Raw genomic sequence first — 27,328 nt, 5'->3', positions numbered from 1 at the left:
ACAAGGTAAAATGTTCAATAATATCAATGTGATTAAAAAAAACTAGATTAAAGGAATCAATGCTGGTTTGTTCTGGTGCATTTTGATGTCAAGTCTTTATGAAGGATTCTTGCTATAAGTGTCTTTGAATAAGTTTGTCTTCAGTAACTTCTGGAAGGTTATCAGATCGTTCGTTATCTTTATAGCCTTCGGTAGTGTGTTCCTTAGTTGTGTGCAGATGTAGGAAAAGCTAGACGCATATATTGATTTGTATTTAAGTCCTCTGCGATTGGGGTAATGGAGGTTTAAGAAAGTTCATGATGAAATTTTTGTATTTCCTGCTGGCAGATCTATGAGGTCTGAAATATATGACGGGGCCTCTCCATGTATGACTTTATGAGCCAGGGTGCAGCTCTTGAATGTAATTCGATCTTTTAGTGGAAGCCAGTGTAATTTTTCTCTAAGGGGTTTGGCGCGTTCATATTTCGCTTTTCCAAATATGAGTCTAGCTGCAGTGTTTTGGGCTGTCTGGAGTCTCTTGATAGTTTGTAAAAGTGAATAGAATGTTGGGTATTATTAGGAAAGGTATGGAAAAGAGGTGTGAGGATGTTATAATGCCGTTATATCGCTCCATGGTGCGACCCCACCTTGAGTATTGTGTTCAATTCTGGTTGCCGCATCTCAAGAAAGATATAGTAGAATTGGAAAAGGTGCAGCGAAGGGCGACTAAAATGATAGCGGGGATGGGACGACTTCCCTATGAAGAAAGACTAAGGAGGCTAGGGCTTTTCAGCTTGGAAAAGAGACGGCTGAGGGGAGACATGATAGAGGTATATAAAATAATGAGTGGAGTGGAACAGGTGGATGTGAAGCATCTGTTCACGCTTTCCAAAAATACTAGGACTAGGAGGCATGCGATGAAACTACAGTGTAGTAAATTTAAAACAAATCGGAGAAAATGTTTCTTCACCCAACGCATAATTAAACTCTGGAATTCGTTGCCGGAGAATGTGGTGAAGGCGGTTAGCTTAGCAGAGTTTAAAAAGGGGTTAGACGGTTTCCTAAAGAACAAGTCCATAAACCACTACTAAATGGACTTGGGAAAAATCCACAATTCCAGGAATAACATGTACAGAATGTTTGTACGTTTGGGAAGCTCGCCAGGTGCCCTTGGCCTGGATTGGCCACTGTCGTGGACAGGATGCAGGGCTCGATGGACCCTTGGTCTTTTCCCAGTATGGCATTACTTATGTACTTATGTACAGATGGCTTAATACTAGTGATTTTATTAAAGTGCAGTAACGTTTTGCCCTTATTGCACCTTAAGTGCAAAACTTATGGTGTGGAAAGGTCAAAACCTATGCAATAAATGCAAGGGCTGTGGAAAGCATCTCCCTGCATTTACCACACAGGCCAGACATGAAATTCAGTAAATGTCACTGAATAAAAGTTAGGTGCGGATCTCCCAAATTCTATAACACTGCACGCATCTTGTGAAAATGCCTATGAGTTGACCATGACCCTCCCAGTGCTTAGTTTTGCTGCCCCTTACACTCAAGTGTACAGATACCCATGAAAATGTTGGTATCCTGTATATTTATTCACACAAGTTGCGTGTAAATGTGGTCACCCCATTGCAGAATTGCCCTTTTTCTGCATGGGCATCAATGCATGTAACAAGGGCCCAGGCTTAATCAAAATAAAAACTCCGATCATGATACAAGGCTTCCCTTCAACATCCCCTGATCCCTAAACCCCTTGAGGCTACCCTCAAATTCTTTATGGATTCCCTAGTAGTCTAGAGGGCCATAATCGAACGGGGCCGGCCATCTATAAGGGTGGCCATCTTTAAGGCCGGCCCCGTAAAGCAGCGTCCCCGAACGTATTATAAAAAAAAATGGCCGGCCATCTTTCATTTCGATAATACGGTCGGGGCCAGCCAAATCTCAACATTTGTGCCAGCCTTAGAGATGGCCACCATGGGTTCTCCCCAATAATGGAAACTCATGGCAGCCATCTCAAAACCGGCCAAATCCAAGGCATTTGGTCGTGGGAGGAGCCAGCATTTGTAGTGCACTGGTCCCCCTCACATGCCAGGAAACCAACCGGGCACCCTAGGGGGCACTGCAGTGGACTTCAGAAATTGCTCCCAGGTGCATAGATCCCTTACCTTGTGTGCTGAGCCCCCCAAAACTCACTCCCCACAACTGTACAACACTACCATAGCCCTTAGGGATGAAGGGGGGCACCTACATGTGGGTACACTGGGGTTTTTTTTTGGGGGGGGGGGTTGGAGGGCTCACATTTACCAGCACAAGTGTAACAGGTAGGGGGGATGGGCCTGGGTCCACCTTTCTGAAGTGCAGTGCACCCACTAAAAACTGCTCCAGGGACCTGCATATTGCTGTCATGGAGCTGGGTATGACATTTGAGGCTGGCAAAGAGGCTGGCAAAAAATGTTTTTAAATTTTTTTTAGGGTGGGAGGGGGTTGGTGACCACTGGGGGAGTAAGGGGAGGTCATCCCCCATTCCCTCCGGTGGTCATCTGGTCATTTAGGGCACCTTTTTGAAGCTTGATCGTGAACAAAAAGGGACCAAGTGAAGTCGGCCAAATGCTCGTCAGGGCCAGCTTTCTTTTTTCCATTATCGGCTGAAGTCGGCCATCTCTTAACCACGCCCTGTCCTGCCTTCGGTACACTGCCGACACGCCCCCTTGAACTTTAGCCAGCTCCGCGACGGAAAGCAGTTGAAGCTGGCCAAAATTGGCTTTCGATTATACAGATTTGGCCGGTTTTAGGAGAAGGCCGGCCATCTCCCAATTTGTGTCGGAAGATGGCTGGCCTTCTCCTTCGAAAATAAGCAGGCTAGTGAACCTAGGCAGGAGCCTCCCTCTGTTCCTGTCCTGTAGCTGTTGTGGGATCAAAACGGTTGATATAACCCCTAGCAGTAATCTTCTAGTACTACTGCTAAAAGTATATCTGTCATGTAAGGGTAATCACTCCTTTATTTGGCATGCTGACCCCTAGTTATTTTACAGGTTTCACATCTGTCACATTTGTTGTGCCCTAAATTATTAATGCAGTCCATAAAAATCAGTACTGACTTGTTAAACATTTGGTAAATCAGAAAACAAATATGCCTTTAGATACGGAGACCTGGTATACACCATTACTAAGAAAGATAAAGTAAAAATCTTGTATGATGACTAAACTTGTCAGTTGCTGTTTTTAATGGCTGGAATTTTAGATGGCACATTTGAAAAGGGATGGTAAAAAGACCAAGAATATTATAATGCCTCTGTATTGCTCCATGGTGTTGTCTCACCTCACCATTTAGTTCTGGTCACCGTATCTCAAAAAAGATATAGCGGAATTAGAAAAGGTTCAAAAAAGAGCAACCAAAATTATAAAGGGGATGGAATTCCTCTCATATGAAGAAAGGCTATAGTGGTTAGGGATCTTCAGCTTGGAAAACAGACAGCTGAGTGGAGATATGACTGAGGTCTACAAAGTCCTGAGTGGTGGAGAACAAGTAAAAGTGAATCCATTTTTTATGCTTTCAAAAAGTACAGATACTAGGGGCACTCAGTGAAGTTACATGGAAATATTTTTAAAACAAATAGGAGGAAATATTTTTTTCACTTAGTGAGTAGTTAAATTCTGGAACTCATTGCCAGAGGATGTGGTAACATCGGTTAACATATTTGGGTTTAAAAAAGGCTTGGACAAGTACTGGTTAAAAGCCCGTAGTCTGTTATTGAGACAGACATGGGGGAAGTCACTGCTTGCCCCAGAGTTCGTAGCATGGTTTCTGCCAGGTACTTGTGACCTGGATTGGCCACTGTTGGACTAGATGAACCATTGGTCTGACTCAGTATGGCTATTCTTATGCTCTTATGTAATACAGAAGTAATAGTTTCTTTATGACTTCTGACGATTATTTTAGTGGTCAATAAAATTTCTCTTTCATCTCTACCAATAAATAAAGATCTCTAACAAACCTTCTTCACAACATCAAAGTTAATCGCTCTAATATTTCAACAACTTCTGAGCTTCTAGATTAAATAAATATGTAGTATGTTATGATTTCATTACAGTAATTTTGTTTTAACCATGATAATATAGAATTCATAGATGAGTTAAGTACCTGTTGAATTATGATTCCGTGGTCTTTATTTCTCCTATTTACATGTGCCTGCCTGAGACTTTTAAATAGAAGACAATAATATTTCTTATAGTGGGAGGGTTTTGTTTATGCCATTTTAAAATTCCACAGTCCTTTTGCTTTGCATGAATTATTTTGTTATGACTTGGGGTCTGCCCTTGGATCGCAGCTAAGCTAGAGCAACCAAGCCAGCTCAAAGGCTGGCTAGACCCTGACTGGCAGTGGGCGAGACACTGGGTAAGGCTGGACTGAAGGCTAGGCTAAAGCTTGAAGACAGGGCTAGAGCTTTAAGGTAGTACTGGAGCAACGCAGGAACAAGGCTAGAACAGGATTAGAACAAGACACAGGCAGGAACTTGAGATAAACTGGAACAGGGCTGCAACACACACTAGACAACTCTAGGAGACCTGTTGCATAGGCACTAGCTGGAAGTCATGAACTTCCTTAAATACTACTAGACAGGAAATGATGATATCAGCCAGAGCCCTCTTGCAGGGCTATAAAGGAAGTGCTGGGTTTCCAGAAAGTAAACAGACCCTTCTTGGCATCGAATACTGCTGGAGACCATAGAGAACTATGCGGTAACAGCAAAGTCAGCATGGCATCTGTTAGAGGTGCATCCAGCAAAAATGACTGCCCATTCTAGGTACCCAATGCTAACTACTCTGCCCATGTCCCACTGGTGCAGCCACAGGGAGCTTTTGGGGCCTGGGCCCCCTCACATACAGCTTGGGCCCCCTCTGCTTTAATAGTTGTTGAGGATGCCAAGTCCCACCAATAAAAGGCGTCTCCTTCTTGAGTCCCATCTGTGCTGAACTAGCAGCGTTTATTAGCGGCTGAAGTTTGCCTGCTGAACTGAAGGCTTTCCCGTGCATGATCCATTATACCTGAACTGAGCATGTGTGGTACAGCCAGCATTAATGGCTGAAGTGCACCTGAAGAATTAAGTGCTGCTCGTTCACCATAAATGCGACTCAGACAGGACAGGAGACATCTTCGGCTGGTGGGTATTAGCATCCCCGCCAGCAAAGGTAATATTTTATTGTGGCTGTGGCTACTGTGAGAGGGGGAGGGGGAAGAGGAAGAGAATATTGCTCCCCTCCAGTCCACCTTTGGGAACCTCCAAAACCATACTTCTGGTTATCCTCCTGCCATGCCCTGTCTAGTTCCTGCCCCCTAACACAAAATACCACCATCTTCATCAGAATGGAATCAGGTTACTTCAGCAAGTATGGGTTTTCTGGCAAATTGCCTTGGAATATTGACTCTTACTACTACTACTACTACTTATAATTTCTATAGCGCTACAAGGCATACGCAGCGCTGTACACCATACACAAAAGACAGTCCCTGCTCAAAGAGCTTACAATCTAGATAAGACAGGTAAACAGACAGAACAATTAAGGGTAAGGGAGTAAAGAGGTGAGGATAAAAGGACAGGGCAAGTGAGTAGTGGTTAGAAGTCATAAGACTCATATGTATGTATGTATGCACATATTTTACAAAGCATATGTGTGTCTCACAACTTTGACCCAGCTCCACACGAAAAAGAATGCTTATATTTGGCGCACCTAAAAACATGCATGCTCCCTCAATGTGTGCTCTTGTACATGTGTTTCAAAGCAACATATATTACATTGCATTGACATTTCACTCACACAAAAAGCATATGTATAAACTATGGGTTTTTTTCTACACAAGGGCAATTTTTGCAAAGGAAAATTAAGTGCATATTTTATTATTGAGAATTAGACACACGATCCACAGGTATAACATATCCATGGAAAATTTACTTAGGCAATGAGTTTGAAAACTGACCACAAATTGACCTATATCACAATAGCAAAGTAACATCACATTACCTGTGAATTCATCCTTGTAAGATTAAAAATCATTTACAGGTTCTGAATGTTTTAGAGCTAGTACTAAATGTTGCTTATGGTTAATTAAGTGTGAGGATATCATACAGGCTTAACTTACAAGCCATATGATTTCGCTTCATCCTGCCTAGTTAATCATAACATAAAAAATCAGAACAAATGATACGCAGAGAAAATAAGTATATGGATATTAAGTATAACACACAATGTTGGTTCTATTAAATGCATATGAAGTTGGGCGTATAAAAATATATCCAACAAACCATCATCAAAAAGCTTTTAGTCTCATTTTAACTTATTGGCAGCTAATGAGGGTTAAAAAAAACACCTTCAAAAGTGTGTAGCATTCATGCTATAATACTACTTATAAAACAACTAGTAAAAAAGGCCCGTTTCTGACACAAATGAAACGGGCGCTAGCAAGGTTTTCCTCGGAGTGTGTGTGTTTGGGAGAGTGTATGTGAGAGTGAGTGTTTGAGAGTCAGAGTGAAAGTGTGAGTCCAATCCATGCTCCTCTGTCACCTGGCCCCTCCATTCATCCCTATCCAGCAATTCCGCTGTCTCCCTGAGGCCTGCCCTGCAATCCATATGCATCCATGGCCATCTGTCCCCTCCATTCATCCCTATCCAGCAATTCCCCTCTCCCTGAGTCCTGCCCTTCCAATCCATGCCCATCCATGCTCCTTTGTCACCTGGCCCCTCCATTTTTCCCTATCCAGCATTTCCCCTCTCTGCCTGAGGCCTGCCCTGCAATCCATATCCATCCATGGCCATCTGTCCCCTCCAATCATCCCTATCCAGCAATTCCCCTCTCCCTGAGTCCTGCCCTTCCAATCCATGGTCCTCTTTCACCTGGCCCCTCCATTCATCCCTATCCAGCAATTCCCCTCTCTGCCTGAGGCCTGCCCTGCAATCCATATCCATCCATGGCCATCTGTCCCCTCCATTCATCCCTATCCAGCAATTCCCCTCTCCCTGAGTCCTGCCCTTCCAATCCATGCCCATCCATGCTCGTTTGTCACCTGGCCCCTCCATTTTTCCCTATCCAGCATTTCCCCTCTCTGCCTGAGGCCTGCCCTGCAATCCATATCCATCCATGCCCATCTGTCCCCTCCATTCATCCCTATCCAGCAATTCCCCTCTCCCTGAGTCCTGCCCTTCCAATCCATGCCCATCCATGCTCATCTATCACCTGGCCCCTCCATTTTTCCCTATCCAGCATTTCCCCTCTCTGCCTGAGGCCTGCCCTGCAATCCATATCCATCCATGCCCATCTGTCCCCTCCATTCATCCCTATCCAGCAATTCCCTCTCCCTGAGTCCTGCCCTTCCAATCCATGCCCATCCATGCTCCTTTGTCACCTGGCCCCTCCATTTTTCCCTATCCAGCATTTCCCCTCTTTGCCTGAGGCCTTCCCTGCAATCCATATCCATCCATGGCCATCTGTCCCCTCCATTCATCCCTATCCAGCAATTCCCATCTCCCTGAGTCCTGCCCTTCCAATCCATGGTCCTCTTTCACCTGGCCCCTCCATTCATCCCTATCCAGCAATTCCCCTCTCTGCCTGAGGCCTGCCCTGCAATCCATATCCATCCATGGCCATCTGTCCCCTCCATTCATCCCTATCCAGCAATTCCCCTCTCCCTGAGTCCTGCCCTTCCAATCCATGCCCATCCATGCTCGTTTGTCACCTGGCCCCTCCATTTTTCCCTATCCAGCATTTCCCCTCTCTGCCTGAGGCCTGCCCTGCAATCCATATCCATCCATGCCCATCTGTCCCCTCCATTCATCCCTATCCAGCAATTCCCCTCTCCCTGAGTCCTGCCCTTCCAATCCATGCTCATCTGTCACCTGGCCCCTCCATTTTTCCCTATCCAGCAATTTCCCTCTCTCCCTGAGGCCTGCCCTGCAATCCATATCCATCCATGCCCATCTGTCCCCTCTATTCATCCCTATCCAGCAATTTCCCTCTCTCCCTTAGTCCTGCCCTCCCAATCCATGCCCATCCATGCTCCTCTGTCCCCTGCCGCCTCCATTCATCCTTTTCCAGCAAGTCCCCTGTCTCCCTTCCATGACCCCCCCTTGCATCCATGCTCCTCTCTCTCCCATGTCCCACTCCCAGCCTGGGCCGCCCTCTTCCCCCCCCCTTCGCATCCATGGTGTCGTTTCTCCCCTTGCCCTGCCGCTCCCATTGTTTTTATTTTGTGGCCACCCTCTTCGCTCCCCCCAACATGTTTTTTTTTTTTTTCTTGTTTTTAAATGTACCTCCGTGGCGGTTCCGGCAGCGAAGCGTCAGGGAAGGAGGCGGTGCTCCCGACGTCTAGGTTTCCCTTCGCTGTGTTCCGCCTTCTTTTGACGTCATCCTTGACGTCAGAAGAAGGCGGAACACAGCGAAGGGAAGGCTAGACGTTGAGAGCGCCGCCTCCTTCCCTGACGCTTCGCTGCCGAGCGTTGCGATTGGTTGAGTGTCATTGCTCCGCCCTTGACGTCATCACGTTTGACGCGTGGGCGGGGCAGACACAATGCGATCTCACCCCCTTCACTTTTGGCTAACAGAGGCTTCATTCGAACGTTGGAGGTGCGTTTTATATAGAGAGATAAGAACTAGATTCACTGATGATGGCAATAAAGAATCATCTGATTCCTGAGTGGAGGAGTGGCCTAGTGGTTAGGGTGGTGGACTTTGGTCCTGACAAACTGAGTTTGATTCCCGGCACAGGCAGCTCATTGTGACTGGGCAAATCACTTAACCCTCCATTGCCTGCCCTAGTGAGCCTGCCATGAGTGGGAAAGCATGGGGTACAAATGTATTAAAAATAAAAAATATGCAACTGTGCACACCACTTCTTGCTTTATCTGTGGTTTGTTTCATTCATGGTAGGTATTTTCCTTCTTTTTTATGTACTTTTGTTCACATCATTAAACATATCTGCTTGCAAAAAAGAATTTACCATTGACATAGATAACTAAAACTCATCCCATTAAAAGCAACGGGGCTGATATTGAAAACCACTTGTACTGGTCAGAATCAGGATACATTTTGGTCATATAATTCATTGTACTGCTAAAATAGGGAGAAGGCAGCAGCTGTACCTATGGGTGGCCATGAGAAGACTGAGTAGACCCTTCCAACTGCCACTGGTTGCAATGGCCAATGGTGTGATGTCCTCTTTCTGTATTGGCAGATCATAATCCAAACATAAGGGTTTTTATTTTGGGTTGGTGGTCTTAGGAATGGTCTTTATCGGGACAGAATTGTTTGAGCTGTTGTTCACTTGAGATAATGGATAGTTCAGTTCTTTCAGGTATATGAGGAGGTACTCTCAGATGCATCTTGTTATTATCCTTCTATTGTCTGGTTCACTTACTTATGCTGATTCTCTTTACAATGCTTTTCATTATTATTATTACTATATCATGATGACCTTTACTTTTGCTACTTGGAATGTTAGTGGTCTCAATCATCCTTTAAAATGCTGCAAAATGTCTGATTATGTCATTAACAAAGGTGAAGACATTTTATTACTTCAGGAAAAAACATTTGAATTTATCAATTTGTCCTACACTGAAATTCCCCTGGTCTGGATGCCACTTATATTCTCCTGCTATATTTAAAAAAAAAAAGAAAAAAAAGGAGTTTCCATTCTTTTTATGAACACTATAAATATCCAAATTCTGCAGCAGGCTGCAGATTTAGAAGGGAAATGGATTATCACTTCAGTTACAGTAAACTCTTACTTTTTCTATTTTGAATGCCTCTGCACCGAATATAGATACTTCCATTTTTATGCCTATTATCAGAGAAGCGCTATTGGAATACAGCTCATATCCTATAATTGCTGTTGGGTATTTAACCTCCCACAAGATCTTTTATTAGATCTCCAACCTTCTTGTACTTACCCTCCATCTAAAATGTGGCAATATTTATATTCCGTCATTAGCAAAGTGGGCCTTGCAGATCCATGGAGAATCCTGAATCCCACTGAAAATGATTTCACTTATTTTTCTGCTCCAATCTTATTCCAGGATTGATTTTTTTCCTTATTTCCAAATCACTTCTTCTTTTGGTATTATCCACACAGATTTTTGCTATTATATTATCTGACCATACTTTGGTATTCCTACAACTTGAACTTATTTCAACCAAACCGACACCATGCTGGAGAATCTATTCTTACTGAAGAAGATTGTCTAAAGGAATTTATATCTTTTATGGAAGATTTTTTTTCAATGCAACACACCATCTGTTTCATCATTTACTACTGTTTGGGAATCATTCAAGACTGGCCTATATGGAGTAATTCTCTGCTTTGTTGCCTGTCGCAAAAAATCTGACCTGGCTTGATATTTATCTTTGAAAGCTGAGATCTCCCACATAGAACACCTGCATATTCAATGGGGTGATTGCATTGTTCTTCCCAAACTTTTGAAGCTCAAATATGATTTTAATAAGCACTGCAGCTCCAAAGTCCATCATGATATGGTCTTACAGCAATCTGGTCAATATACATCTGCAAACAAATCTAGATGCCAAATAGCTCGATATTTCGCCAACCGCGAGCAACGTTCTATAATTGTTTCTGACTGGCCAAGTTTTATCTGATGATATGTCAAACACCAAAGAATGTGAACATTTTTAAGGATAACTAGTCTCATTATCAATCTGTGATCATTCCTTATCAGGAACTTCTTTTCTACTCAGTTTATCTCATCCGGCCTTATCCAACACTCAAGCTACCACATCTGGCATCATCCCAATGATCACGGTAGATTTGTGGAGGCTCAAATTACAATCTTACCAAAACACGGATGTGATTACTCTAATAGCCCTGTTTACTAAGTTGAGCTTGTGTTTTTAGCGTATGCTAAGGCTAGAGACACCAATAGGAATAGATGGGTGTCCCTAGCGTTAGCGCACGCTAATTTTTAGCACGTGCTAAAAATATTAGCATGCCTACAGCACAGCTTTGTAAACAGGGCCCAAAGGTTGTCAAATATAGATCCATCTCACTTTTGAACATTGATTGTAAAATACAGTACTTGCAAAAGTTTTGCCACACATTTAGAGACATTGGGGTCCTTTTCCTAAGGTGCGCTGAAAAATGGCCTACATTAGTGTAGGCGCATCATTTTTCAGTCTGTAAAAAAGGCCTTTTTTGTTGACTGAAAATAGACGGGCAGCAAAATAAAAATAGGTGCACATCCATTACTGCCACCCACTGACTTAGCGGTAAGGTCTCATGTGTTAACCAGGCGGTAACCGTCAGTGTACGTAAAATGCCGATTACTGCCCGGTTAGTGCCACGCATTAGAAAATAAAAAATATTTTTGGGCACACGTAGCGGATGCATGTAAAAAATGGAATTACTTCCCGGGCCTACATGGCTTAGTAAAAGGGCCCCATTGTTAACTATTATCATACATCCAGACCAGTTGGGTTTTATGAAAGGATAGTACATAGGTGATCATGCTCACACCTTTCATGCCTTGATTGATCTTTCATATCAATATGGTCACTCTGCTGTTGCTATCTCTGGATGAGAAGAAGATGATTGACTTAAAAGCATGTTTCCTGGCCTATTGGCAAAACAAGGGCATTTGGAGGGGCACTTTTGAAAGAAACGTCTAAATCAGAATTTGGACGTTTTACAAAGACGTCCAAATTCCGAACAGGAAAGAAGGTCATTTTCGAAATTGTGTTTGAAAATACTATGGATGTCCTGTGATTTGGACAGTTTTTTTCTGATTTGGATGTCCATTTTCGAACAAAAGACGTCCAAATGCAAGAGGTCCAAAACAGGGAGTAGTGGCTTAATGATTAATGCAGTGAGCTTTGATTGTGGCAACATGGGTTCAATTCCCAATGCTGCTCCTTGTGACTTTGGGCAAGTCAAATGCACAAGGGGCATTTTTGGATATGACATCTAAATTTGAATTTGGGCATTTTTTTGTAAAACGTCCAAAATCAGAACAGGAAAGGTTATTTTCTACAAAAAAAGTCACTCTTTTCCTTTTGAAAATGCTTTTTGGAAAAATGTTTTGTGAGTTGAATGTTTTATTTTTTTGGTCCATTTTCAAACAAATACATCCAAATGCAAAACATACAAAATACACAAGAAAATCCACAATAAAGTGAAACCATTCACATGTTCTAAGTGTGGTAAAAGCTTTGGTTGTAATGTAAATCTCAAAGTGCATCAGAAAGTCCACACGGGAGAGAAACCATTTGCATGTAAAGAGTGTGGTAAAAGCTTTGGTCAGAAGGTACTACTACATACATTGTCTAACTTTATATTTTTTATTTATAAGAATATTATTTTCATTGTGAGAGCTGTTTATTAACTATCTCATCCTTGTTCTTGTTCTTATGTACGGTTTTTGCAATATAATTTTTGTTTTCCTTTGTTCATATATATATCAATAACATTTTAGAAATTACAAAAAAAGAAAGTTGTAACTAGAACTGAAAGTTCATTACATGATGACAGTTGTTCTATTATGTGACTTGACTTTTTAAGACTGTTGAGAGATTTCAGAAGCTGGACCAGAAGATAGAATTTTTTTTATAATGATTGTGGGTTGTTGAAGCCTCAAGTTAATTCTTTACAGTCTATTGGGATATCTAGCATCAAAAGCAGTCTCAATATTCATTTTAAGTTGGAATCTTTGGAAAACGTCCCTGTCTATAAGGAACTTGATGTTTTCTAATTTTACAATAGCCTCAAATTCTTTTTAAAGAAATATATTACTGAAGCACTGGGCCTTCCTAATCCTGATCTAATTTTGATAGATAATTGCTATTATATAGCTAAGTTGACTCAAGTGGAGAATCAGGCAAAGGGGAGATTGGAACCATCAGGCAGTTTTAATTTAACTGGTTTCTTAGAGTATTCACACCATGTAATTAATACTAGATCTACCCTTCTAGTCTCCTTCTCCACATACAGTAAGTAAAACTTTTGGTGATAAAAGATTACTTTAAGAATAAAAATATGTTTTTACTGGTCAAAGGGTTCAAATATTCCCACATGTATCATGTGTCACCCAAATGTATGAAAAATAATTTCTTCAACAGAAGTCATAGGTATTAGAGAGAGGGGGTATTATCGTCCGGGTGTATTGAGGTCTCCACCTTGCTTAGAAGTAAGATCAGCAGTATATATATATTACTGTAATAATGAACCTGAGTATGACATTTGAGGCTGGCATAGAGGCTGGCACAAAATATTTTAAAGATGTTTTTTGAGGGTGGGAGGGGGTTGGTGACCACTGGGGGAGTAATGGGAGGTCATCCCCAATTCTCCCCGGTGGTCATCTGGTCAGTTCCGGCACCTTTTTGTGCCTTGGTCGTACGAAAAACAGGACCAGGTAAAGTCATCCAAGTGCTTGTCAGGGACGCCCTTTTTTCCATTATGGGTCGAGGACATCCATGTGTCAGGCACGCCCAAGTCTCACTTCGCTACACCTCCGACACGCCCCCGTGAACTTTGGTCGTCCCAGCAATGGAAAGCAGTTGGGGACGCCCAAAATCGACTTTTGATTATACTGATTTGGGTGACCCTGTGACAAGGACGCCCATCTTCTGATTTGTGACGAAAGATGGGCGTCCTTCTCTTTTGAAAATGAGCCTGACAGTAAATATGTTTTTAGTTATATTAAAAGCAAGAAGCCAGCAAAAGAATCAGTTGGACCGCTAGATGACCGAGGGGTAAAAAGGGCACTCAGGGAAGACAAAGCCATAGTGGAGAGATTAAATTAATTATTTCCTTCAGTCTTCACCGAGAAAGATTTGGGAGCGATACTGGTGCCAGAAATGGTATTCAAAGCTGATGAGTCAGAGGATTTTGAGGGTAGTAGGGGGTTTGTGACCATTGGGGGAGTAAGGGGAGGTCATCCCTGATTCTCTCCAGTGGTCATCTGGTCAGTTCGGGCACCTTTTTGTGCCTTGGCCGTAAGAAAAACACGACCGGGTAAAGTCGTCCAAGTGTTCGTCAGGGACGTCCTTGTTTCTTTCGATTATGGGTCGAGGATGTCCTAGTGTTAGGCACTCACAAGTCTACACCTCCGATATGCCCCCTTGAACTTTGACTGTCCCTGTGACGGAAAGCAGTTAGGGTCGTCCAAAATTGGCTTTCGATTATACCGATTTGGACGACCCTGTGAGGACATCCATCTTCCAATTTATGTCAAAAGATGGGCGTCCTTCTCTTTCGAAAATGAGCCCAAAAGAGTACAATACAAAAACAAAAAGTTTTGATAGTCAAGAGATGTGGGTTTTATTATCTCCAAGTACACAACTTACTTAGGGTTTTTTTATACTAAGGTTTCCTCACGTTTTTGGCGTGCGCTAAAAATGGGCATGCGCTAAACTTTAGAGACACCAATGCATTCCTATGGGCATCTCTAACGTTTAGCGCGTGCCCAATTTTAGAATGTGCCAAAAACGTGAGCGTGCCTTAGTAAAAGACCCCCTTAGCTTTTAAATGTCAGCCCTAAATTCTTTAACTGCAACAGTCACACTCTGCATTATTGCACTTTTATTAGAGGACTTGATTATTGTGCAATGAGATTATGTTTAAGCATGGTATAGTTACAGACTTTTTAGCGTGACCACCCAGCAATTTTTGCGTGTTATTATTTTAAAAAAATGAGATATCAGCCTACTGTCAATGATGTCACAATGACATAGACTTGGGTCTCGGAAGCAATGTTGGAGGCCTATCCACAAGCTTCACCCAAAGCCGCAAATAACTGGTGAATTTTAAGGAAGTTCTGCAGATGATCTGGCACAGCCTGCCACAGGGATCGATTAATAAGTTTAAGAGCTTCCCAAAGCGACTGAAGGCCTTTGTTAAAGCTGGGGGGTAGACAACTTGAGCATTCACAGTGACTGCAAAATTCTGATGCATGCTTAATTATATTGTTTGAATGGCATTATTTTACTGTGTTTTAGCTCAAACATTTTTAATGCGCAAAAATCACTAGCTAAGATGTCAGAAACATCAACATAGCTTAAGATAATTAAACGATGTTTAATAGTAATTGTGACAGAACAGTAGGGTCCTTTTACTAAGGTGCGTTGTAAAGTGGCCTGCGCTAGTGTAGGCATGTGTTGTGGATACGCGCAGATTCATTTTTCAGCACACCTATAACAAATGCCTTTTGGGTGGGGGGGGGGGCAGAAAATGGATGTGTGGAAAAATGAAAATTGGCGCGTGTCCATTTTGGGTCTGAGACCTTACCACCACCCATTCACTTAGCGGTAAGGTCTCATGAGTTAACCGGGTGGTAATGGTCAACGTGTGATCAAATGCCAATTATCGCCCGCGTATCAAAAATACAGTATTTTCTGCTGCACATAAAAAACTGAATTACTGCCTGGGCCACACGGTAGCTGGGTGGTAATTTCAAATTAATGTGCATTGGGTGCACATAGTTGACTACGCAGCTTAGTAAAAGGGTCCCAGTGTGTTTTAAGCCTGTAAAATATATTGAGCATTTTCTGAAGTGTATTTCTCTAGTTTAGCCAGCAGGTGGTGCATGTTTATGTTTTGAAGCTGCTGCAGAACTAAAGCTATTTTCTTTGTTTAAGTCTTTTGGAAAGGCGTCTGCAATATACTTTCAAACAGTGGCGTAGCCAAGGGTGGGCCCAGGTGGGCCCAGGCCCACCCAATTTAGGCTCAGGCCCACCTAGTAGCAGCACAGCTATGATAAGGCTGGCAGGGATCCCCAAGCCCCACCAGCCAAAAACTCCCAACAACTGTCCCTCCTGCATACCTTGTAAATAGCAGATCTTCACCTGCAGCAAGCAGCAACTGATACGTACTGTTCGCACCGACCCCACAGCCTTCCCTCTGATATATTCCCGCCTATGTGGAAACAGAAAGTTGCATCAGAGGGAAGGCTGTGGGACCAACATGAGCTGTGTGTATTAGTTGCTGCTCACTGCCGGTGAAAATCTGCTACTTAAAAGGTATGCGGGGGGGGGGGGGGATGTTTGAGAGCCCATATGGCATGCAGGCGAGAGAGGGAGAGACAAAATCACTTGTGGGATAGGGTAGAGTTCTTCTGCCCACCCATCTTAGGCCCAGGCCCACCCAAAATTGGGTGTCTGGCTACGCCCCTGCTTTCAAAGATTATTGTCCTGGACTCTGATTGGCCCAGGAGCTCAATTTCATTTGGAATGTACTGGCTTTTGCCCCTGTCTTAGCCAGGAAGAAAAGAGAGTAGGATTTCTTTGCTGATGCTCTGTGAACAGTTATATGTCCTGATCTTAGCTTAGAAAGTAAACAAACGTGTAGATAGTTTTTTAGTTGATCCATATTTCAGTTACTTGTTATTGTTTGTTGATTGCACTTTCTGTTCATTGTTCAATATTTTTAAGACAATAAACAATTCTCAGTTTATCGCCTCTGCCTGCCTGTACTGATAAAGAATCCTGGCGGTTTGTGTGTTGGGTGTATGGGTGCTTTATGGGGATAGTTTGAGAGCAGTCACCTAGAAATCACTGGGGATAGTTTGAGAGCGGGAGACTTGCCCAGAGATGGTTGTAACCCAGTTGGTGGAAGGAGGGTGCTGGTAACATAGTAAATGACAGCAGATAAAGACCTGTACGGTCCATCAAGTCTGCCCGACAAGATAAACTCATTTTACATGGTAGGTGTTACTTTATATGTATACCAGAGTTTGATTTGTCCTTGTCTTTCTCAGGGCACAGACTGTAGAAGTCTGCCCAGTACTGTTCTTGTACTAAGTTTTGAAGTTAACGTCGAAGCCCCTTACAATTTACACTCCAGCCCATCCCTACCTATTCAGTCACGATCAGGGCGTAGACTGTAGAATTCTGCCCAGCTCCCATTTTGTTTCCCCAATTACCGGCGTCGCCACCCAATCTCCGCTAAGATTCCATGGAACTACCCATGTGGAGCACAAGCGGCAGGTGCAGGCAGACCTGAGTTGTGCAGCGGATAGACCCTCTAAGTGACTGTGGGTTAACTCCAGGCAGGTGACTAGGCATTTTGTGACAGTAATACATACATAAGTAGTATGATTAAATAAGTGTGTAAAGTTTCTTGTTTAAATTCAAAGCGGGTGCTGAGAAAACAGAAAAGACTCTAGGGCAGGGGTAGGCAACTCCGGTCCTCGAGAGCCGCAGGCAGGTCACGTTTTCAGGATATCCACAATGAATATGCATGAACTTGATTTGCATACACTGCCTCCATGGTATGCAAATCTATCTCCTGCATATTCATTGTGGATATCCTTAAAACCTGACCTGCCTGCAGCTCTCGAGTGCCGGAGTTGCCTACCCCTGCTCTAGGGGGTTACTTCTTTTTGCCTCACTCAGTACATATGGGTGCTCATTTTCAAAGCACATAGAATTACAAAATTACATTGTAACTTATATAACATTTTAAGTCTATGTGCTTTGAAAATGAGCCTCCCATGGGAGCCTAAACAGCAGTAATGGTATTTGCACTGTATATATAACTCAAAGTTTCCATATGAGAGTCCTTTTCACACTTTCCCCCCTTGTTTACTATGCTGCGCTAGTGGCTGCCAATGCGCTAATGCAGATATAGCCCATTCACTTTGAATGGACTGTGTCGGCATTGCCGCACAGCTGCCACTAGTGTGGCTTAGTAAACAGGGGGTTAATAATTACTATCAAGCTTTGGCATATTTTAGGATTGTTTTACACGTGTAACCAGCATATAGATGCGAGCATGTGCTTTACAGAATTGCCCTAAAGCTGTTTTACAAACACACATACACATCCACACACAGGGCTGAAAAATGTGCGCAGAAAAAAATATGCCTAGGCGTATTCTCTAAATTACACCTAAATTTTATAGAATAGTCTTAAATTTCCAAATGGTACATAGAATGCCCTGATCAGCTCTCCATGTGACCAAATTTGGTCACATCTATTTAGGCCATGTTTTACTTGGTGTAAATCACAATGCCTAAAATTAGGTGCATATTGGATGTGTTCTATAGTAATGCGCATAGATTTTAGAAACACCTATGCCCCACCCATGGTCATACCCCCTTTTCAACTATTTAGGAGCACCACGTTATACAATACATTTGGAGGGGCATAATCGAACGAACACGTCTATCTCCATGGGCGTTTATCTCTGAGAACGGGTCCGTGAAGGGGCGGACCGAACCGTATTTTCGCAAAAAATAGACGTCCATGTTTTATTCGACAATTTGTGAGCTGGGCGTTTTTGTTTTTCAGCGATAATGGAAAATGAAAGCGCCCAGCTCAAAAATGAATAAATCCAAGGCATTTGTTCGTGGGAGGGGCCAGGATTCGTAGTGCACTGGTCCCCCTCACATGCCAGGACACCAACCGGGCACCCTAGGGGGCACTTTTACAAAAACAAAAAAAAAGGTAAAAGAGCTCCCAGGTGCATAGCACCCTTCCCTTGTGTGTTGAGCCCCCCAAATCCCCCTCAAGACCCACTGCCCACAAGTCTACACCATTACTATAGCCCTAAGGGGTGAAGGGGGGCACCTACATGTGGGTACAGTGGGTTTGGGGGGTTGGACGACTAATAAGCATTAAGCAGCACAATTGTAACAGGTAGGGGGGGATGGGCCTGGGTCCACCTGCCTGAAGTCCACTGCACCCCCTAACAACTGCTCCAGGGACCTGCATACTGCTGCCAGGGAGGTGGGTATGACATTTGATGGTGAAAATAAAAAGTTGTGAAACATCATTTTTTTTGTGGTGGGAGGGGGTTAGTGACCACTGGGGGAGTCAGGGGAGGTCATCCCCGATTCCCTCTGGGGGTAATCTGGTCATTTAGGGCACTTTTTGGGGCCTTATTCGTGAAAAAACAGGGTCCAGGAAAAGTGCCCTAAATTCTAGCTACAAACGCATACCTTTTTCCATTATCGGCGAAAGGCGCCCATCTCTGTTCGGGTGATAACCATGCCCCAGTTCCGCCTTCACCATGCCTCCGACACGCCCCCGTCAACTTTGTACGCTTCCGCGATGGAGTGCAGTTGAAAACGTCCAAGTTCGGCTTTCGATTATACTGCGTTATTCGTTTTTGCGAGATAAACGTCCATCTCCCGATTTAGGTCGAAACTTGGGCGTTTTTCTCGTTCGATTATAAGCAGGTTAGTGAGAGATATGAAAGTGGTCTATAAAATAATGAGTAGAGTTGATCGGGTAGATGTGAAACGTCTGTTTATGCTTTCCAAAAATACTAGGACTAGGGGGCATGCGATGAAGCTACAAAGTAGTAAATTTAAAACGAATCGGAGAAAATGTTTCTTCACTCAACGTGTAATTAAACTCTGGAATTCGTTGCCGGAGAATGTGGTAAAGGCGGTTAGCTTAGCAGAGTTGAAAAAAGGTTTGGGCGGCTTCCTAAAGGAAAAGTCCATAGACCATTATTAAATTGGACTTGGGGAAAATCCACTATTTCTGGGATAAGCAGTATAAAATGTTTTGTACTTTTTTGGGATCTTGCCAAGTACTTGTGACCTGAATTGGCCACTATTGGTAACAGGATGCTGGGCTTGATGGACCTTTGGTCTGTCCCAGTATGGCAATACTTATGTATCTCAATGCCAATTAGTGCTGATAATGGCTTGTTGACATCCAATTGACAATGCTGATTAGCTAGTTAACTAATTAACTTATGCACATTGTTATAGAATACACTTCAATTTCCATGCAGAAATTGAGACACCATACATAGAATCCCAGAGACAGTTTTTACAGTATTGCTGATCTATAAAAAACACATTAAGCATGGTCCAACCTGCTGCTACACTATGATATATCTATTTTTCTCCCCTCTTTTGTCTTGTTGTGTTAATAATGCATAACTTGTCTGTCAACTTTCTTCCCCTTTCATTCATTTATTCCTGTTTGATGTGCTGTATGGTAGATATACTGCTTAATTACTCTTACCGTAGTGAAGTCCTTCTAATAAGTAAAATAAATAAAATGTGAAATTGGATCTTTAAATTAACATCCGTAAAGTACCCAAAGCTCAATAGCAGGCTGGAAAAAAAAGCACTATAAGAAATGTTGTTCAGGAATTATAAGCAGAGTGACAAATGCAGCACAGAAACCTTTGGGGTAATATTCAGCTGTCTGGTGAATGCATAAAAATATACAGATGTATATTGTTATTCATAACTTCAGCTAAGATATGAGTTCAAGTCTGAATCCTGAAAATACCAGCATAACTAAATATATTAATGTATAAGTCATGTGGACAATAATTAAATATGGCCACTATCCCCCTAATTCTATAAAAGTCACCAAAAATTGTATGAACAATTACATTGAGTAAAGTGCTAATTAGTGCCAATAATTGGCTTTTAACAAGCAATTATTGACACTGATTAGATTTAATTAGCATTTACATATGTAAATTTAGGTGTGGTATCCACGTCTAAAATTTATGTGCGATCCAAAAAAGGGAGTGTGGAAATGAGAGGGCCATGGGTATAATGAAGGTGTTCCTAAAATTAACATGTATTATTATAGAATAACAGAGATATGCACCTAATTTAGGTATGATTCCCAGGCATAAGCGCTACTGTATAAACAGCACTACACTTTAAGCATGGCTTAGGGGCCCTTTTACTAAACCGCGTAATTGTCTACACGGGCCCAACTCGCACCAAATGGAGTTACCGCCTGACTACCACGTGGCTCTTGTGGTAATTTCATTTTTGGCACATGTCCGATACGCATGTCTGAAAAATAGTTTTTATTTTCCGGTGCACGTAACGGACACACGCCATGTGGCATTTGGCATGCGTAAGTCATTACCACCTGGTTACTGCGTGAGTCCTTACTGCTAGGTCAATGGCTGGTGGTAAGGTCTCAGACTCAAAATGGATGCAAGGCAATTTTCATTTTGCTGCACGTCCATTTTCGGCAAAAAAAGGTCTTTTTTACAGGCGTGCTAAAAAATGGATCAGTGCACACCCAAAACCCATGCCTACACTACCACAGGCCATTTTTCGGCACACCTTTGAAAAAGGACCCCTTATAGAATAGTGCTTTTTCACTACTGATTTTTGTGGTGCCATATATAGAATCTGACCCTATCTGTACAGTTTATGGCAATGCCCTAGACCTCTCCTGTTCCTGCCCCTCCCCCTTTTATATGGCTAAATTCAGGCAATGTATTGAGTATGGTGACAAAGACAGTGTGGACTTGAACCAGAAACGCATGCTGTGTGACATGCCTGTTAGTGCACCTGCTCCTCCAAGAGTGGTATGGACAAGCAAGGGAAGCAATGGACAGGGTACAGGTTTGGTGCCCCCACTTTCCTTGCACCCTGTGTGACATAGCTCACAAAGTCCTTGCTATCTTCTATCCTGAGTCCATATACACACATTAGAAAATAGCTATTCATTCCTACCCAAAAACGTAACCTCCTGATGATGAAAAAGCAACTGCAGAACAGCCCCTTTGTCTAGAACAAATACAAAAAACATAAACAACATTGCTCATCTTAATAGTACCTAGGGATTACTCTAGTAATCCAATAAGGTCTAGGATATCAGCAGACATTTCAATATCCTGTTCCTCCTCCTCTTCACTTGTACTTCTTTTTACAAATAATAAATTCTCCGGAGAGGAGGAAAAAGTGCTTCTGGAACTTCAAAAATTCCTTAACAAATGTATGAAAAAAAAAACTCACAGGGAAGCTTAGTAGTAGCGTAAAGACAATTTAACAATCTCAAATTCAGACTACTTGTAAAATTATCAAAATTCTCCATCTTCCTGTGCAAAACCGTCTTCTTCTGAATTAACATCACTGCTACTTACGGGTTTTTCGTGCAGAGTCCTCCACGAAAAGTGAAGATATGTCTTCATCCACTCCTGCTTCATTTTTAGCAATGCAGGTATAGGCCCCCGTGTCTTCATAGCGCACATTGCTTATATGAACTTCACTAGCATTTGCTGAAAGAAATCATGCATTTTTAGATATTTTTGTACAAGAATTTGCACCAAGTTACTTATACTAAACTGGTGTACATTCTACTGGCTTTTGGGCAGAGCATGGGCGAATTCATGATTTATGCACAGTCTATGAAATGTACTAATTTCTGCATACTATATACTTACGCTGGTGTCTAATCCTCATAAAGCTTGAAACATAACTTTGAATAGTGGAAAGATATAGGAAATAATGAAAGAAAAAAGAATATTGCACAGTGAAATTGCAAATGAAATTAAATAATGGTGTTATTATGAAATTTTCACTACGAGGTTTTGTGAACCAATGATTGAGTCATTGCTAAAGATGTGTTGTGTAGCCACAATGAAGAGTGGTTGTTAAAACATCTTGCGATATCTGAGGTCCTTTTTCCCACTTAATAAGAAGAAATAAGTGGATCTGCATATTGTAGTTGCATATCAAATAGACACTTTTATGACAGTTGCTATTCATAGGCCAGAGAGAGCTAGGCTAAATGACAAGCATTTTATTGCTATCCTCTATAATGAACAGACTCTAGAATGTATGCATGTTTACCTTGTATGTGCCTACAATATCCCTGTAGATGCTTACATGGTTATTGTGCACGATAATTGTAGGCATGTTAAAAATGCTAATGCACCTTAGTAAACAGGGCCCTTGGTCTTATTTTGCATCCCTATCCTAATAATTCCTAGCATCCTGTTTACTTTTTTGGCAATTTCTAGTGACCAGCATTGAAAATCCATTTTTTGGGCCTAGTTTAAACTTAACCAGCTAAGTTAATATTCAGTGCTGGCCGGTTAAGTTCATGGCGTCCAAAGATAGGCCCGCTGAATATCAGGCCTCCATGTGTATAATGCATGCATAAATGTTATCACATACTCCCTCACTTTATATAGGGTGCCAAAAGTTATGACCGAGAGGGACTGGCAAAAGTACACCTGAGAATGAGGTGGATAGAGCGCCATTCACAGAAGAGAGTGTGTATCAACAACTTGGAAAGCTAAAGGTGGACAAAGCCATGGGGCCGGACGGGATCCACCCCAGAATACTGAGGGAGCTCAGAGAGGTTCTGGCGGGTCCTCTTAAAGACTTGTTTAATAAATCCTTGGAGACGGGAAAGGTTCCGAGGGATTGGAGAACGGCGGAGGTGGTCCCTCTTCACAAAAGTGGGGATAGGGAAGAAGCTGGAAACTACAGGCCGGTAAGCCTCACTTCGGTTATTGGAAAAGTAATGGAAGCCATGCTGAAGGAAAGGATAGTGAATTTCCTGGAAGCCAATAAGTTGCAAGATCCGAGACAACATGGTTTCACCAAAGGGAAATCGTGCCAAACGAATCTCATTGAATTCTTTGACTGGGTGACAGGAGAATTAAATCAAGGACGTGCTATGGACGTCATCTACTTAGATTTCAGCAAGGCTTTTGACACGGTTCCCCACAGGAGGCTCTTAAATAAACTAGACAGCCTGAAGATAGGACCCGAAGTGGTGAACTGGATTAGGAACTGGTTGACGGACAGACGCCAGAGGGTGGTGGTGAATGGAGTTCGCTCGGAGGAGGGAAAGGTGAGTAGTGGAGTGCCTCAGGGATCGGTGCTGGGGCCGATTCTGTTCAATATATTTGTGAGTGACATAGCTGAAGGGTTACAAAGTAAAGTTTGCCTTTTTGCGGATGACACCAAGATTTCCAACAGAGTGGACACCCCGGAGGGAGTGGAAAACATGAAAAAAGATCTGAAGAAGCTAGAAGAATGGTCTAACGTTTGGCAATTAAAATTCAATGCGAAGAAATGCAAAGTGATGCACTTAGGGAGTAGAAATCCAAGGGAGACGTATGTGTTAGGCGGGGAGAGTCTGATAGGCACGGACGGGGAGAGGGATCTTGGGGTGATAGTATCTGAGGACCTGAAGGTGACGAAACAGTGCGACAAGGCGGTGGCCGTAGCTAGAAGATTGCTAGGCTGTATAGAGAGAGGAGTGACCAGCAGAAGAAAGGAAGTTTTAATGCCCCTGTATAAGACATTGGTGAGGCCCCACCTGGAGTATTGTGTTCAGTTTTGGAGGCCGTATCTTGCGAAGGATGTTAAAAAAATGGAAGTGGTGCAAAGAAACGCTACGAGGATGGTATGGGATTTACGTTCCAAGACGTATGAAGAGAGGCTTGCTGACCTGAACATGTACACCCTGGAGGAAAGGAGGAACAGGGGTGATATGATACAGACGTTCAAATATTTGAAAGGTATTAATCCGCAAACTAATCTTTTCCGGAGATGGGAAGGCGGTAGAACGAGAGGACATGAAATGAGATTGGAGGGGGGCAGACTCAAGAAAGATGTCAGGAAGTATTTTTTCACGGAGAGGGTGGTGAACGCTTGGAATGCCCTCCCGCGGGAGGTGGTGGAGATGAAAACGGTAACGGAGTTCAAACATGCATGGGATATGCATAGAGGAATCCTGTGCAGAAGGAATGGATCCTCAGAAGCTTAGCTGAAATTGGGTGGCGGAGCAGGTGGGGGGAAGAGGGGGTGGTGGTTGGGAAGCAGGGATAGGGGAGGGCAGACTTATACGGTCTGTACCAGAGCCGGTGATGGGAGGCGGGACTGGTGGTTGGGAGGCGGGAAATACTGCTGGGCAGACTTATATGGTCTGTGCCCTGAAAAGGACAGGTACAAATTCAATTCAAGGTAAGGTATACACATATGAGTTTGTCTTGGGCAGACTGGATGGACCATGCAGGTCTTTTTCTGCCGTCATCTACTATGTTACTATGTTACTATGATAAATCTTGCAAGATTTATTCAGCAGTAAAGTGCCTTCTAAAACCCATTTGATACAAATTCAAGAAAGAGCTGAGTCTTGAATAATCCTGCAATTAATCACACATTAGGCAATTACACCTAAGCATATTCTAAATACTGCACGTAAATCTATGCAAGATATTTAGTATACGCTTAGATGAAGTTCATGGAGACGGGAGAGGTTCCGTGGGATGTTGTCCCTCTTCACAAAAGTGGTGATAGGGAAGAAGATGGAAACTACAGGCCGGTAAGCCTAATTTCGGTTATTGGAAAAGTAACGGAAGCGATGCTGAAGGAAAGGATAGTGAATTTCCTGGAAGCCAATAAGTTGCAAGATCCAAGACAACATGGTTTTACCAGAGGTAAATCGTGCCAAACGAATCTCATTGAATTCTTTGACTAGGTGACCGGAGAACTGAATCATGGACGTGCTATAGATGTAATCTACTTAGATTTCAGCAAATCTTTTGACAGGGTTCCCCACAGGAGGCTCATGAATAAACTTGACAGGCTGAAGATAGGACCCGACATGGTGAACTGGATTAGGAACTGGTTGACGGACAGACACCAGAGGTGGTGATTAATGGAATTCCCTCAGATGAGGGTAAGGTGAGTAGTGGAGTGCCTCAGGGATCGGTTCTAGGGCCAATTCTGTTTAATATATTTGTGAGTGACATTACCAAAGGCTTAGAAGTTAAAGGTTGCCTTTTTGCGGATGATACCAAGATTTGTAACAGAGTGGACACCCCGGAGGTAGTGGAAAACATGAAAAAGGATCTGCAGAAGCTAGAAGAATGGTCTAAGGTTTGGCAATTAAAATTCAATGCAAAGAAAAGCAAAGTGATGCACTTAGGGAGTAGAAATCTGCGGGAGATGTATGTGTTAGGTGGTGAGAGTCTGATATGTACAGACGGGGAGAGGGATCTTGGGGTGATAGTATCTGAGGCAGTGGACGCAGCCAGAAGATTGCTAGGCTGTATAGAGCGAGGTGTAACCAGCAGAAGAAAGGTGATGTTGATGCCCCTCTATAAGTCATTGGTGAGGCCCCACCTAGAGTATTGTGTTCAGTTTTGGAGGCTGTATCTTGTTAAGGATGTTAAAAGAATTGAAGCGGTGCAGAGAAAAGCTACAAAAATAGTATGGGATTTGCGTTACAAGACGTATGAGAGCAGAGACTTGCTGACCTGAACGTGTATACCCTGGAGGAAAGGAGAAACAGGGGTAATATGATACAGACGTTCAAATATTTGAAAGGTATTAATCCGCAAACGAACCTTTTCCGTAGATGGGAAGGCGGTAGAACTAGAGGACATGAAATGAGATTGAAGGGGGGCAGACTCAGGAAAAATGTCAGGAAGTATTTTTTCACGGAGAAAGTGGTGGATACTTTGAATGCCCTCCCTCGGGAGGTGGTGGAGATGAAAATGGTAACAGAATTCAAAATTGCATGGGATAAACATAAAGGAATCCTGATCAGAAGGAATTTATCCTCAGAAGCTTAGCGGAGATTGGGTGGCAGTGCCGGTGGTGGGAGGCGGAGCTAGTACTGGGCAGACTTCTACGGTCTGTGCCCTGAAAATGGCAGATACAAATCAGGGTCAGGTATACTCATAAAGTAGCACATATGAGTTTATCTTGTTGGGCAGACTGGATGGACCATACAGGTCTTTCTCTGCCGTCATCTACTACGTTACTATCCTGTTTACTTTCGAAGGAGAAGGGCGTCCATCTTCTGACACAAATCGGGAGATGGGCGTCCTTCCCCTTAGGTCGCCCAAATCAGCATAATCGAAAGCCGATTTTGGGCGTCCTCAACTGCTTTCCATTGTGGGGACGACCAAAGTTCAAGGGGGCGTTTTGGCAGTGTACCAAACGCGGGATGGGGGCATGGTTAACAGATGGGCGTCCTCGGCCAATAATGGAAAAAAGAAGGGCGTCCCTCACAAGCATTTGGCCGACTTTACTTGGGCCATTTTTGTTCACGACCAGGCATCAAAAAGGTGCCCGAACTGACCAGATGACCACCAGAGGGAATCGGGGATGACTTCCCCTGACTTCCCCAGTGGTCACTAACCACCTCCTACCCGAAAAAAACAACTTCAAAACTTTTGTCTTTTTTTTAAGAGTATGTCCTTCGCTATGCCTCAGTCCCTGACAGTGCAGTGGAGGACGTCCAAAATGTGGATGTTTCTGTGAGAAGGACATCCATGCCTTTACTATGCCTCTGACACCATCTTTATTTATTTGGATTTAGGATCACAAGTAGCAGCAGTGGGATTTGAACCAGCCACCTCTAGATTGTAAGACCAGTGCTCTAAACACAAGGCCACTCTGCCATTCCTCCATGCCACTCCCTTGAAATTTGGCCATCCCTGTGGGGGGAGGGGCAGTATGCACGTCCCTGGGGGGGTATGTGTGTGTCAGCAGAGGCATAACAAAGGCGTGGACGTCCTTTCAAACATTTGGGACGTCTTCAATTGCCCCCCACAGGGATGGCCAAATTAGAAGGGAGTGGAGTAGCGTGGAGGAGTGGC

At 43.1% G+C, this 27,328-nt stretch overlaps 1 protein-coding gene across 2 annotated transcripts in view; it reads right to left on the bottom strand.

Moving 5' to 3' along the window:
* FSTL5 (follistatin like 5) overlaps positions 1-27,328 on the bottom strand; it is an 877,920-nt gene that overhangs the window by 136,668 nt on the left and 713,924 nt on the right. For both annotated transcript variants that reach the window (XM_030191590.1, XM_030191591.1), the window contains exon 10: positions 21,842-21,976. In XM_030191590.1, the coding sequence (XP_030047450.1) occupies positions 21,842-21,976 (135 nt within the window). The remainder of the gene's footprint in view (positions 1-21,841; positions 21,977-27,328) is intronic.

This window comes from Microcaecilia unicolor, chromosome 2 (assembly GCF_901765095.1).
Source record: "Microcaecilia unicolor chromosome 2, aMicUni1.1, whole genome shotgun sequence".
In the NCBI taxonomy this organism is placed as follows: Eukaryota; Metazoa; Chordata; class Amphibia; order Gymnophiona; family Siphonopidae; genus Microcaecilia; species Microcaecilia unicolor.
Note: the sequence above shows the minus strand (reverse complement) of the source record. Positions and strands in the feature narration are given on the sequence as shown.